The sequence below is a fragment of the Eubalaena glacialis genome, chromosome 14 (genome assembly GCF_028564815.1).
Source record: "Eubalaena glacialis isolate mEubGla1 chromosome 14, mEubGla1.1.hap2.+ XY, whole genome shotgun sequence".
In the NCBI taxonomy this organism is placed as follows: Eukaryota; Metazoa; Chordata; class Mammalia; order Artiodactyla; family Balaenidae; genus Eubalaena; species Eubalaena glacialis.
This window is the reverse complement of record NC_083729.1, coordinates 64,967,061-64,980,810: the sequence shown is the minus strand read 5'-3', so window position 1 is coordinate 64,980,810 and position 13,750 is coordinate 64,967,061. Positions and strand designations below refer to the sequence as shown.

At 54.7% G+C, this 13,750-nt stretch overlaps 1 protein-coding gene across 2 annotated transcripts in view; it reads left to right on the top strand.

The window, feature by feature from the left end:
- The window catches only part of DCTN1 (dynactin subunit 1), a 29,926-nt gene extending 16,381 nt beyond the window's left edge, over positions 1-13,545 (top strand). Inside the window, exons 5-28 of one of the 2 annotated variants that reach the window (XM_061168660.1) lie at positions 3,000-3,191; positions 3,539-3,736; positions 3,887-4,091; positions 4,168-4,246; positions 4,359-4,518; positions 4,630-4,734; positions 4,915-5,106; positions 5,196-5,312; positions 5,559-5,711; positions 6,308-6,468; positions 6,574-6,742; positions 7,009-7,077; positions 7,315-7,377; positions 7,489-7,638; positions 7,800-7,961; positions 8,049-8,180; positions 8,412-8,537; positions 8,778-8,920; positions 9,196-9,329; positions 11,254-11,387; positions 11,503-11,695; positions 11,938-12,017; positions 12,566-12,655; positions 13,065-13,545. In XM_061168660.1, coding sequence (XP_061024643.1) covers positions 3,000-3,191; positions 3,539-3,736; positions 3,887-4,091; positions 4,168-4,246; positions 4,359-4,518; positions 4,630-4,734; positions 4,915-5,106; positions 5,196-5,312; positions 5,559-5,711; positions 6,308-6,468; positions 6,574-6,742; positions 7,009-7,077; positions 7,315-7,377; positions 7,489-7,638; positions 7,800-7,961; positions 8,049-8,180; positions 8,412-8,537; positions 8,778-8,920; positions 9,196-9,329; positions 11,254-11,387; positions 11,503-11,695; positions 11,938-12,017; positions 12,566-12,655; positions 13,065-13,202 — 3,345 coding nt within the window. In that variant the 3' untranslated portion in view covers positions 13,203-13,545. Of the gene's footprint in view, positions 1-2,999; positions 3,192-3,538; positions 3,737-3,886; positions 4,092-4,167; positions 4,247-4,358; positions 4,519-4,629; positions 4,735-4,914; positions 5,107-5,195; positions 5,313-5,558; positions 5,712-6,307; positions 6,469-6,573; positions 6,743-7,008; positions 7,078-7,314; positions 7,378-7,488; positions 7,639-7,799; positions 7,962-8,048; positions 8,181-8,411; positions 8,538-8,777; positions 8,921-9,195; positions 9,363-11,253; positions 11,388-11,502; positions 11,696-11,937; positions 12,018-12,565; positions 12,656-13,064 lie in introns of both variants that reach the window. The other variant, XM_061168659.1, reaches the window with a different exon arrangement.
- The last annotated feature ends 205 nt before the right edge of the window (positions 13,546-13,750 follow it).

Genomic DNA, 13,750 nt, shown 5'->3' with positions numbered 1-13,750 from the left:
GGCGAACTAGGCCGGGTACCTCTCCGGTGCCTGCCGGAGCCTGGCTGTCCCCACTGCGCACCTGTGGGGGCTTCTGCATCTGAGCTGCAGCCATTTGCCAGCTGGGAAGCTGCCGGTCTGGGAAGCTGAGGCTGCATTGTTGGGATTTGATGCACTAATCTCCTGTCTCCGCCGCCTTTCCCTCTGTTCGGTCTCTTTCCTCCCACCCTCCCTCCCTCCGTCTGCCCTTCCTCTGTGTTTGTCCGTCTTCCTCTGTCCTTCCTTCTCTCCTCTCCTGGCTTTCTTTGGTTTTCTGCAATGATGAGACAGGCACCGACAGCCCGAAAGGTACTCTTGCTTGCTCTGGTCCTGCTGCTGGGTTGCCAGTGTGATGGTGGCAGCAGGCTGCTGGGGTGGGGGTGGGGGCTGATTGACTTCCTCTGTCTACCTGGTTGGGGGAAGAGGATGGTGATGAAATTGGGGGGCAGGGAGAGGTGTGTGTCACTGCCATGCCCCACACCCTGGGCATTTGCTCCCTGGACTGCCTGCTTTTGGCTTTGAATCTGTGTTCTGGGCCTTGTACCCAGTGGCCTCACAGGCTTGGGCTTCAGGCAGCTTTTGCTGCAAACTGGCTCTGGATGCATTTCCTATGAGAGAATCTTGGGAAGCAGGTCCAGATGTCTTTGTGCCTCTAGCAGGCCTACCTCACCCAGCCTTTGCTAGAATGACTCTTGGTTGTAATACCAGCATCCCTGCCCCACTGGGGTTTGTGTCAGGGGTCTTTCCCTAGAATAGTTTTTGATACACAGCTATGGAGGCTTAGCCCAGGGTAGTAGAGGTGGGCGTTGGTCTCCTTGGGAGACCTAGAAGCAGGGCCCAGGCCAAATCTTGGCTTTGCCAGAACTATGAGACACTGGGTATCAGGAGCATTATTTGGGAGTTGGAGTTAATCATCTGTATCACTTTGCAGTAACCTGAGGGGTTTCTGGATTTGGTTTAGGGCAGTAGTTTCCCTATGCTGCTGCCCACCCTCCCCCTCTTTTCTTGCAGCTGGGTGGGGTTACTTTGCTGAGCTCTGGGCTTCTGGCTCATGCAGTATTCATGGTCCTGACACCTGAGCTCTCTGCCCTGGGGAAGGGAATTGCTACCGGAACTGGTCCTGGGGAAGGGAGTGGGGGTGGGGTATACAGTAACGCTGTTCTGCCTTGGGGGCCTGATCTCCCTCTGCTGGGTTCATATCACTCACTTCGGGCTCATATCATCATTCTTGTCACATGGTATTTCTAGGGAGTCCTCTGTGGAGTCTAGCACTTGAAGGAAGGGGCTGACCTGGGAAAGTCCTTGGGAATGGTGGGTGGGCGGGGCTCTGGGCTAGAGTGGGAGAGGTTGTTGCAGAAGGACTGGTCTTCTCTACCAGCTGCTGTGTTTGGTCTCCTGTGGTTCAGCCTAGGAGACAGGGACTTCTAGGATTTCCAGGGTGTCTGAAGGGGTGAGGTCTGCAAGGGTAGGACAAAAGTGGGAGAAGGAACTAACGGGAAATAGGAGTTCTGAGTTCCTGGAGTAGGAACGAGGTGATTCACTGGATGAAGGGGATGGGATGGGGATGGGGGAGGAGTGGTGGGACCGCTAACCGTAGCCTCATTTCTGTTGCTTCTGCTCTCATTGCTGTCCCTTTTGCTGTCTTTCTGCCATTATCCTTTCTTTCCTGACTACTTCTCCTCTGGCTCCTGTTGCCTGTCCAGACTACAACTCGGCGGCCCAAGGTGAGGAAAAACAGGCCTCTGTACAAGCTACTGCTGAGTGTACACACACTCATTTTAGGCATGTGCATGTATGTGGGCATGTGTATGAGCAAGTATAAGTTGGTCACAGTGTATCCTGGGTTCTCTTAAGGGGAGTGAGGGGACTGAGAGTAATGACAGGCCCCTCCGGGGAAAGTGACATCCAGCTCTTAGGAGGGTGTCTGAGCCAGTAGCTTGAGTGCAGAAGAGAAACGAGAGTGGTTGTGGTTAATCAAGGTAGGCTTTCTTGAAGAAGGGCATTTAGACCAGCTTTTGGGTGTGTGTGTGTGTGCGCGCGTGTGTGTTGGGGGGGAGGGGCGGGGATTGGAAGAAAGGTGAAAAAGAACTTGGCAGTGTAAATGTCAGGAGTTACGGAGGTGGGTGTGTCTGTGAAAGGCTTTGGGCATGTGGTCTCTGAGTGTCAGCCCATCGGGAGAGCTTCAGGGCTCAGCACTGCAGGGAGGAGCACTGGGCAGGCCTGTCTGCTCCAGGGCCTCAGCTCCACAGGGGCCTGGGTAGTGTCATCTGATGAGAGCCCCTCTGTCTTGGAGGGAGGGAGGTGACAGATGGGTTGGCTGTACTGACCTTGTTTCAGAGGGGAGCCAAGGATTACAACTTTCACCCTGGCTCTTTTACCTGCAGGGTCCCCTGAAGTAGATCAAGGGAAGGAGAATCAGCTTGATTTAAAGAGCTGGGGGGCCTAGTACCCCCACTTTTAGCCCAGCCTTCTCTGGGAACATGAAAGTTAGAGATCAATCTGTTCTTTTTCTCTGGGAATGACACTGAGGCACTTTTTCCCTCTGGGGGAGGAGGGCACAGGCCCAGAGCAACAATGGGATTGGGAGTATTAAGAAATTGCTAGAATGATCACAAGTGGGTCACAAAAGGAATGGTCTGGGGAGTAAGGGATTCTGCTCTAAGGGGTTAGTGCCAGAGCTTGGAGGAATGTGGGGTCAGTGCCAAGGGAGGAGCATTGTAATCTTATGTCTTTTTCCATCCCTTCCTCTCCTGCCATCCTCTCACCCCCACCCTGCCCCGGTCCTTTGTCACTATCTCTGACTGTGTCATTTTCGTTCTGCCCATCACTGTTTCTCTGTTCTCATTGTGCTTTGATACTCTCTGCCTTTTTCCTTTTCTGTCACTTCCCTCACCATATTCTCATATTCTGTCTTACTCTCTTTCACCACTCCTCCCTGTCCCCTACACTTTTTCTGGTCTGCCCCTACCCTGTCTGAATAGCCCACCCGCCCAGCCAGCACTGGGGTAGCTGGGACCAGTAGTTCCCTGGGCCCCTCTGGCTCAGCATCAGCAGGTGAGCTGAGCAGCAGTGAGCCCAGCACCCCAGCTCAGACTCCGCTGGCGGCACCCATCATCCCCACGCCAGCCCTCACCTCTCCTGGAGCAGCCCCACCGCTTCCTTCCCCGTCTAAGGTAAGGTCTGGGGTTGGAGTGAAGAAGAACCAAGACACGAAGGGGCCTATGACCCCTGGCAGGGTCTTTGAAGTTTCCCAGGGTTGGGGGAGACCCAGAACTTGGATTAGAAGAGTGGGGGACACAGCATATAGGTATCCCATCACTGACTAAGCTACCTTATACTCTCCGCCCTTCCACACTTTCCCCTTATGTATCAGGCTCTTCTCAGATGTTTGTATGCCACTTGCTTTGGCCCTGGGCCTGGAATGATGTCTGCACACATTCCTGTCCTTTCCACTCCAGCTCAGTCTTGAAGGGGAAAACGGGGGAGGCTGTGCATAGACTGAAGGGTCTCTCCTTTGCAGGAGGAGGAGGGGCTGAGGGCCCAAGTGCGGGACCTGGAGGAGAAACTGGAGACCCTGCGACTGAAACGTGCAGAAGACAAGGCAAAGCTAAAAGAGCTGGAGAAACACAAGATTCAGCTGGAGCAGGTGCAGGAATGGAAAAGCAAAATGCAGGAGCAGCAGGCAGACCTGCAGCGGCGCCTCAAAGAGGCTCGGAAGGTGGGACTTGGGATGAAGAGGGTGCCTGGGGAGGCACGGGGCCCAAGGAAGTGTACTGGAAGCTGAAACTGGAGGCTGGAATGTCCTGTGAGAAAGGGTGCATGAGGCAGCTCTGTGCTTGTACCCCAACCAACCTCCACTCCTCTTCAGGAAGCCAAGGAGGCACTAGAGGCAAAGGAACGCTACATGGAGGAGATGGCTGACACTGCTGATGCCATCGAGATGGCCACTCTGGATAAGGAGATGGCTGAAGAGCGGGCTGAGTCCCTACAGCAAGAGGTGGAGGCGCTGAAGGAGCGTGTGGACGAGCTCACCACTGACTTGGAGATCCTCAAGGCTGAGATTGAAGAGAAGGGTAAGGGACCAGGAGCTGCTGGGGGCCAAATGGTGGGGTTGGAACTTTGTCTGAAAGTATTAATGGTTTCCCCCAGGCTCAGATGGCGCTGCATCCAGTTACCAGCTCAAGCAGCTTGAGGAGCAGAACGCCCGCCTAAAGGATGCCCTAGTGAGGTAGGGTCCTCTCGCTGCGCGGCTCACTCTCCTGCCTCCAAATGTGTTAGCGCGCCCACCACCCGGTGACGCTGACACACGCGCTCTCTTCTCTCTCCCCATTTTCCCACAGAATGCGGGATCTTTCTTCCTCCGAAAAGCAGGAGCACGTGAAACTCCAGAAGCTCATGGAAAAGAAGAACCAAGAGCTGGAAGTTGTGAGGCAACAACGGGAGCGTCTGCAGGAGGAGCTGAGCCAGGCAGAGAGCACCATTGATGAGCTCAAGGAGCAGGTCTGGGGAGCCCAGCGCCTTGCCCAGAGCACCTCCACTGACTCGCTTTTTGGTGCCTTCTGTTTCTAGGCACCTTTCAGCCCTTCTCCTTGTTCCCTGTCTGTAACACAGGTGGATGCTGCTCTGGGTGCTGAGGAGATGGTGGAGATGCTGACAGACCGGAACCTGAATCTGGAAGAGAAAGTGCGGGAATTGAGAGAAACCGTGGGGGACTTGGTAAGAGAAGAGCAGACTCTGACTTATGACCCTGATGGAGGGTTTTGGAAGTGACTTGCTGAGAGAAGGGCTGACATGTGACCCCTGACCTTTGAGTAGGAGGCGTGGTGAGTGAACCCACCCTGGCCTGCTACCCTGACTCTGACTTTCCTTTGCCTCAACTCCCCTGTGGCCTCCCAGGAAGCAATGAATGAAATGAACGATGAGCTGCAGGAGAATGCACGTGAGACAGAACTGGAGCTGCGGGAGCAGCTGGATATGGCGGGTGCACGGGTGCGAGAGGCCCAGAAGCGTGTGGAGGCGGCCCAGGAGACAGTTGCAGACTATCAGCAGACCATAAAGAAGTATCGCCAGCTGACCGCCCACCTGCAGGTGCCTGCATACCCGCTACTCTCTGCCCACCATCTCCCCAGGGCTCCCTGAGGACCCAGCTGTGCCTCATTGTCCGTCCCTGTTCCCAGGATGTGAACCGGGAACTGACAAACCAGCAGGAAGCATCTGTGGAGAGGCAGCAGCAGCCACCCCCAGAGACTTTTGACTTCAAAATCAAGTTTGCTGAGACTAAGGCCCATGCCAAGGTCAGGAAAGTGGGTGGGTCGCAGAGGGCTGAGTGTTGGGTACCCCAGCCTGGGTGTGGCGGTGGGCTGATCTGGTGTGGGGTTCTGGGCTTCAGCTTCGTGGATGGGGGGGTGCTTTGTGTGGTGGTTTGGAAGACTCCTGGCCTGGGCCTGTCCTAGAAGCGGGGGACGTGGTGGAGCACGGCATGGTGGTTATGAGGCTCTCTGCAGCCTGGCTGAGAGCCCACCTCCCTGTCTACCTCACAGGCAATTGAGATGGAATTGAGGCAGATGGAGGTGGCACAGGCCAACCGGCACATGTCCCTGCTGACAGCCTTCATGCCTGACAGCTTCCTTCGGCCAGGTGGGGACCACGACTGCGTCCTGGTGCTGCTGCTCATGCCTCGTCTCATTTGCAAGGTATGGTCTATCAGTCACGTGCCCAGCAGGAATCTGTTGAACTTGCTGTGAACCAGGCATTGAGGATGCCACGTGAAGGTAACAGTCATTGTCCCTGCTCACAGAGTTTATGATGTAGTGGAGGAACACAGTCAACAAAGTTACAGATGGGTGTATATTACAGATGGCATGTTGTGAAGGGGAGGTAGCGTTTTTGAGAGAGCATGGTCGGAGAGCTGATTTAGATAGAGGGATGTCACTGAAGGCATGACATTTGAGGCGAGACTTAGAAGATGACTAGGAGTTAGTGGGGAGGTAATTGTCAGGATAGCATTCTAGGTAGAAAGGTAGCAGGAGCAGCAGCTTTAAGGTGGGAAAGAGCTTGGTCCCACTGGTCCTGCCACCCTTTCATCCCCACATCTCAAATCTTCATAACCACCAGTAATCACATCATTACCCTTTCCCCATGTGATAGTCCCTGCCCATCTAAGAGCTGTTTCTGCTTTCTCCCCCATGTATCCATGCCCCCTACATAGTTGCTCAGCTCTCTATATTCCTGAGTCTGTGTTCTCCATCCTCTGCTCTGAGCCCCAGGTCTCTGGTGCTTCTTCCCACAGGCAGAGCTAATCCGGAAGCAGGCCCAGGAGAAGTTTGAACTAAGTGAGAACTGTTCAGAGCGGCCAGGACTTCGAGGAGCTGTGGGGGAGCAGCTCAGCTTTGCTGCTGGGCTGGTGTATTCGCTGAGTTTGCTGCAGGCCACACTCCACCGTTATGAGCAGTAAGTAACCCCTGACCTCTACTCCAGGGCCACGGGTCTGAGATTGGCTGGAACTGAGATTGCCTGGTAGACCCTGGCCTCACAGGGCCCTTCTCTGGTCTCTAGTGCCCTCTCTCAGTGCAGTGTGGACGTGTATAAGAAGGTGGGCAGCCTCTACCCTGAGATGAGTGCCCACGAACGCTCCTTGGATTTTCTCATTGAGCTGCTGCACAAGGATCAGCTGGATGAGACTGTCAACGTAGAGCCTCTCACCAAAGCCATCAAGTACTACCAGGTCTGGGGCGAGAATTCAGCCTTGGCACAGGAAGGAGGGAGGGTTTCTTCTGCTGGAGGCTGTTGCAGTGTAGCCAGGGTTGTATGTCCCAGGCTGATGGCTTGAGGCTCGTAGATGGACTCACCTTAGGATGCAGCTCCTTGAGGGTTTTGGATGCTCTCATACCTCTGGAGCCCCGTGATGACAGGGTCAAATTGCAGTTTGGGAAGAATTCTCCATTCTTCCAAGGCCTAAAGACTGTCTGTTTCTTTGCCATTCCTCCTCAGCATCTGTACAGCATCCACCTCTCTGAACAACCGGAAGACAGTACCATACAGCTGGCTGACCACATTAAGGTGAGGTGTCTGGGCCAGTGGTTGAGCCCCTTATAGAGATCAGAAATGGAAGACATCAGATCACACCCTCAAGGGGTGTCACATAAGACTGGAACAGGGTCACTAAGGCCAGATCAGGGAAGCCAGAGGACCCACTTATGGATGGGGGCCAGCTGAGGGCGGAGACTTCTTAGAGATGGTGATGGGGCAGAAGGGCTCCTCTTGGGGGCTGACAATGACCTGCTTCTGTCCTCACAGTTCACCCAGAGTGCCCTGGACTGCATGAGTGTGGAGGTGGGACGGCTGCGGGCCTTCTTGCAGGTGAGAGCACAACTAGATCTATTTGAGCTCCTCTTCCTTTTTAGTCTCCACCTCCCCGCCCCAGCCCTAATGCTGACTTGGCTCTCCATCTGTTTCCTATTCCCTGAGTAGGGTGGGCAGGAGGCTTCAGATATTGCCCTCCTGCTCCGGGACCTGGAAACTTCGTGCAGTGATATCCGCCAGTTCTGCAAGAAGATCCGGAGGCGAATGCCAGGGACAGATGCTCCTGGGATCCCAGCTGCACTGGCCTTTGGACCACAGGTTTGGGCTGTGAAGGGGGACAGGAAGGAAGCCAAGTAGAACCAGGACGGGCCCGGCATGTCAAGATCTGGATATGGTCAGGGGACAAGAATGGTTTTGAGGTAGCTGGGAGCTGTGGTGCTGGGCCCAGAGTGGGCTCCTGACTCTGGCCTGTTGCACAGGTATCCGACACACTCCTAGACTGCAGGAAACACCTGACATGGGTGGTGGCTGTGCTGCAGGAGGTGGCCGCTGCTGCTGCCCAGCTCATTGCCCCGCTGGCAGAGAATGAAGGCCTGCCTGTGGCTGCCCTGGAGGAGCTGGCTTTCAAAGCAGGCGAGCAGGTGAGCTGGGATGGCTGGGCAGAAGGTGGTGATGGGGGAGTCAGGTGGCCAGTGTGGGGTTTTCACTACTGCCCTTGGCACCTGCAGATCTACGGGACCCCCTCCAGCAGCCCCTATGAGTGTCTGCGCCAGTCATGCAACATCTTGATCAGTACCATGAACAAGTTGGCCACAGCCATGCAGGAGGGAGAGTATGATGCAGAACGGCCCCCTAGCAAGGTGAGCGGGGTAGCTCCTTGGAGGGGCTCCAGGGGCCTGGAGGAGCAGGACTTGGAGAGCTGCTGCTAATTGTGGGAGGGAGGGCTGGGCGGCAGCAGGAAGGAATCTGGGGAGCACCATCCTGCTTAGAAGGCAAGGAGAAGATTTTCCCTTTGACTGGATCTCTGAAAGGAGTGCCTTGATGACCTCCTCTCCCTATCCCTGCCCTCTGCCTCCTGTCCCTACCCTTAGCCTCCCCCAGTTGAGCTGCGGGCTGCAGCCCTTCGTGCAGAGATCACAGATGCTGAAGGCCTGGGCTTGAAGCTTGAAGATCGAGAGACAGTTATCAAGGAGTTGAAGAAGTCACTCAAGATCAAGGTGAGGATAGGGAAGGCTCTGGATCTGGGAGGCCAGGAAATAGCATGGGGCACAGGGAAGCAGTGAGTGTTGGTGATCATAACTGAGGGGGGCTGGGGGTTGAGTGGGGAGAAGTGGCACCTGTGATCAGTGAGAGTTCTCGTGGGCCCTCAGGAAGCTTTCTATCTCATGGTCCATCCCAGGTCTCTGGGGGGCCATGGGAGGGTGTAAGGGAACTAGACGCTCTCTGCCCTCGTCCAGGGGGAAGAGCTCAGTGAGGCCAATGTGCGGCTGAGCCTCCTGGAGAAGAAGCTGGACAGTGCAGCCAAGGATGCAGATGAGCGCATCGAGAAAGTCCAGACTCGGCTGGAGGAGACCCAGGCGCTGCTGCGGAAGAAGGAGAAGTCAGGCACCTTCCCAGGCCCCTGCTCTCTCCACGCCTCCCTCCTGCCAGCAGCTCCCTGCCACCTAGCCCAGGGCCTCTTGTAGTGAGACTCCCCAGGGGGACAGATGCCATCTTCCTTCCCAACTGACATCCCCATAGTCTCATCCCAGTCTGAGCCTCTTCTGCCCCTGGCTCCTCACTAGTAGGGCTACTCCAAGGACTCAGTTAGGACTGAGAAGGGGGGGTGGGGCCATGGGGAAGGGACACTGTCCAAGCCCAGATTCTCTTTCACAGAGAGTTTGAGGAGACGATGGATGCACTTCAGGCTGACATCGACCAGCTGGAAGCAGAGAAAGCAGAGTTAAAGCAGCGATTGAACAGCCAGTCCAAGCGCACGATCGAGGGGCTCCGGGGTCCCCCTCCCTCGGGTATTGCTACCCTGGTGTCTGGCATTGCTGGTGGTGAGTGCAGTGGAACAGGCAGCACTAGCCCAGAGGAAATTGAATGGCCCCCCTCCTGCCCTTGGCTTCAGTTTGACTTCTGCCCCCCTCTTTTCCCCCTGGATATTCAACCAGGAACATGCTTGCCCAGTTTCACTCTGTGGCAACTTTTTTTTTTTTTAATGAATTTATTTATTTATTTTTGGCTGCATTGGGTCTTCTTTGCTGCATGCGGGCTTCTCATTGCAGTGGCTTCTCTTGTGGAGCATGGGCTCTAGGCGCGCGGGCTTCAGTAGTTGTGGCTCGCGGGCTCTAGAGCACAGGCTCAGTAGTTGTGGCGCGTGGGCTTAGTTGTTCCGTGGCATGTGGGATCTTCCTGGACCAGGGCTCAAACCCGTGTCCCCTGCATTGGCAGGTGGATTCTTAACCACTGTGCCACCAGGGAAGCTCTCTGGCAACTTTCACCAAGTTTTTACTTCTCCTTGAAGATATGTGCAGAGTTCTGACCAAGATGGGGCAGTGGGGCCTTACCAAGTTGTTGGTGAAGCTCAGAATTACAGTGACAGTTGGACTCTAGTAGATGTCTCTTCTGGGTCTACAGTCTGGCTTTTCTGTCCCAGCCCTGTATTCCAGAGGGTCATCAGCCTGCAGCAGTGGATGGTGCTTGCTCTTGATTCCTCCTCTGCTTGGGCACTGCATTTTTTCTTCCCCACTGAGTTCACGTGGCTTCACCCTATAGAGTGGTTGTCTCTTCCATTACTGAATTCTCCCAGTTTCACTTGGGGCTTGTGTTCTGACCTTTGCCTGGTCTCTTAATGTGGTCAGGGCTCCTTACCTGGAGTTTTTCTGGCTTCCAGGCCTAATCTCCTTAGTTTCCTGACCAAGGAGGCGGCCACCACCATGTTAGTTCTCATCTACCATGTAGTTTGGTTTTTGTTCTCTCTTCAGTTTCTTACTTACCCTTCTCACCTCCAGAAGACAAACTCCTTGTAATGGAATTAAACCCTCAGGATCTCTAGATCTCCCCTGCTGTGCTTGCCTTGTCAGCTGGCCTCACCTAGGGTCTTGTCCTCATCAAAGCCCCCATCACTGGTGCCGCTTGACCCTGAAAGTGACCAAGCGTCTTCTTGACTTTAGACTCCTGTGGTGCAGACGGCTCCATGTTCCTTGGGAGGGGAGTCTCCAGAATTACCGCATTGCGTTGTTTTAGCATAGGCTCTTTAAACAAATATTGGTTCTTAGTTTATAAAACTTCACACCAGAAAGAGGGTGACTTTTGTCTCAGAGCACTGGGGAACCTGAGGAACATGGGAATGTGTCTACATCCTCAACTTAAGTTTTGCTGCTGGGGAGCACTAAGGGTGCAGACGTATCAGGGTTTCAGGAGTGTTCCGTCTGCCCTTCTGGGAGCTGGAGTCTGAGGCAGGGAGGCAAGAATGGCCTCAAGTGCTTCCTCCAGCGCACACTCCCGCTGCCACTCTTCCTCACGTGTTGCACCCTGTATCGTGGCCTGGCTCCCCTTTTCTGTCTTTCACACATATTTGCTCTTTCCCCAAAAGTAGAGGCAGGGTCTTGTTAGAGAAGGTGATCAGGAAAAAAATCTTCCTGCATGCCCAGGATTTCTCTGGTATGTCCCCCTCACTCCCAAATCATCTAATTGCTCTCTCCTCTTTTCCTGCTCCCCCATGGGCTATCCTGAGCACAGAAGAACAGCAGCGAGGTAGAGACCCATCCTGGTGGGGAGTTAACAGGGCTGGTGGGAATTGGGGCTGGGGGAGCAGGGTGAGACTGCCCCCTTGGGAGCAATCACGACTGGAGGTAGGAGGGGATAAGGAAAGGGGATGAGTAGGGATGGAGCCCATCTTCAGCCTTCTGCACCTGGGGCTCATGACATTTGTTATGGTACCCATAGGAGGTGCCTCTGGGCAGGCTCTGGGATCTGTGCCAGGCCCAGGGGTGGTGAAGGACTCACCACTGCTGCTTCAGCAGATCTCTGCCATGAGGCTGCACATCTCCCAGCTCCAGCATGAGAACAGCATCCTCAAGGTGAGGAGGTCACAGGGGGGATGGGTAGAGGTGGAGTGTAACTGCCTCATTGATGATGGATGGCAGGGCCTTCTATCACTTATTACCACTACCCTTCTTCCCCCTTCCCCCACAGGGAGCCCAGATGAAGGCATCCTTAGCAGCCCTGCCCCCTCTGCACGTGGCAAAGCTCTCTCTCCTACCCCGTGAAGGCCCTGGCAGTGATCTAGCTGCTGGAGTGCTGTATCGTAAGACTAACCAGCTGCTGGAGACATTGAATCAGTTGAGCACACACACCCATGTCGTGGACATCACCCGCACTAGCCCTGGTATGGACCAGCCAACTCCTGAGATGAAAAACACACCCCTTCCCCTTGCCCCAGGCAATTCCCACGCCAGAGAGGCTCTTCCTAGCACTGCCCTTTGGCCTAAGTGTTTAATTTGCTTGATTTACCTACTCTCTTACATGTTTACTCCATGAGCGGGTCCAGTATCTGCACTAATGACCCTTAATCCAGTACAGCTGCCTGCCTGGGCCTTGGTGGGCCTCACTAGCCTTCTCTCCCCACAGCTGCCAAGAGCCCATCGGCCCAGCTCCTAGAGCAAGTGGCTCAGCTCAAGTCCCTAAGCGACACCATCGAGAAGCTCAAGGTTAGTTTAGACCCTGCCCTTTTTCACCCGACAGTGTCCGCTTCAGAGCATTCCGTGGTGGAGCCCCTAGCGTGTTCATTTCCACAAGGACTCCCAGGGTTCCTGGGGGCCCAGCCCTGTGCTAGATGACACACTGGGGAGGAGATGGAAGGGGAGGCAGGACTCCTGCCTTGGGAAGCTGCCCTCACTCCCAAACAGATTCTCATCAAGAGAAAACAGATTCTTATCGACAAAATGGGTTGAGCTAGGATCATCTTTAGAGCGTGTGGTTTCAGGCACAACTTCTGTCAGAGCTGATATCACTGCAGAGTAGAATGGTTGGAAATGGCTTCCCAGAAGCTATAGAATCTGAGTTGAGCCTTAAAAGGGTAAGTATCTGTAAAGTAAGGATGTTGGGTAGGGATGGGATTGGAGTTGAGAGCAAAAGTATTGTGATAAAGAGGATTGGTCCCTGCTTCTTTGGTATTGGTGTTCCTTCCTGTGAAACCAGGCAGGTACTGGGCTAGCCTGTGGGGGTCCCCTAAATGAATCCTTTTCCCCTCTGCCAGGATGAGGTCCTTAAGGAGACCGTATCTCAGCGCCCTGGAGCCACGGTCCCCACTGACTTTGCCACCTTCCCTTCATCAGCCTTCCTCAGGGTAAGAGGGAGCATGGGGAGGGGGATGGGCAGTATGGAGGGCTCAGGTGGGTCCTTCCCCTCTCCTCCAGAATTCGAAGAGGCTTCTAGGGTCTCAGGTCCAACAACTGAACATCCTGAGAAATCTGGCCAAGTCTTACTTGCAAGTATCTTAAGAGTGCTTGCATTGCTTCCTGAAATTCCAATACTTTAGCAGTTAAACATCTTCTATGACTTTTGACATCAGGAGGGGCTCAAAACTCCCTTGTCAGGCTGTGCACCTCAATTCTGATTTGGAAAATGTGGTCATTATAGCCTAGCAGCCTCAAAGCCTCAGTCACCCAGGGTCTCAGTGCTCAGGGACACTGTCAGTGGCACACAGCTCAAGTGAGCCCCTGACCTGGAGGCCTCTTCCCCTTCCCAACTCCCAGGCCAAGGAAGAGCAGCAGGACGACACTGTATACATGGGCAAAGTGACCTTCTCGTGTGCTGCTGGCCTTGGACAGCGACACCGGCTGGTGCTCACCCAGGAGCAGCTGCACCAGCTTCATGGTCGCCTCATCTCCTAAATGCTCCTTCCCTCGCTGTCCTCTTCTACACTCAGCCCTCCTGGTGCCGCTCTGCCTGATGCATAGCCACCAGGTAGCCCCCAGGTAGAACCGCCTGTGTAAAGCTGTTCCTGCCCTTTTCAGCTTCACTCCCACCTGTCAGTGCCCTGCCCCTGCAGCTTGACCTGGTTCCCCTATTTCCATTCCCTGACCTCTGCTGGAACTTGCTGTTCAATTGCTCCCTCCTTCCTGAGGAGCCTCAGGGGCCGTGGGGGGTAGGTAGGCTGAGATCCCACCACCAAAGGTCAAGTGAGGTCTCCCAGATTGAAGACTTCACCCCTTGATTAAAGTCACTTCTGCTTCAGTGTTCTCTGTGTGGTGTTGGGAGTGGGACTTGGGCCATTTGGCTCAGAGCAGGAGTGGAGGAGAAGGGATGCTGAGGAGGCTTTGGCTGGGTCACATTTGAAGGTCTCCCTCTGTAGTGACCAGTAGAATGCCGTGTTCCTCAAATTTGTGTGCAGTAAGTTTCTCGGAGCAAGGGGAAAAGGGCTAGACCACGGGCTCAGCTC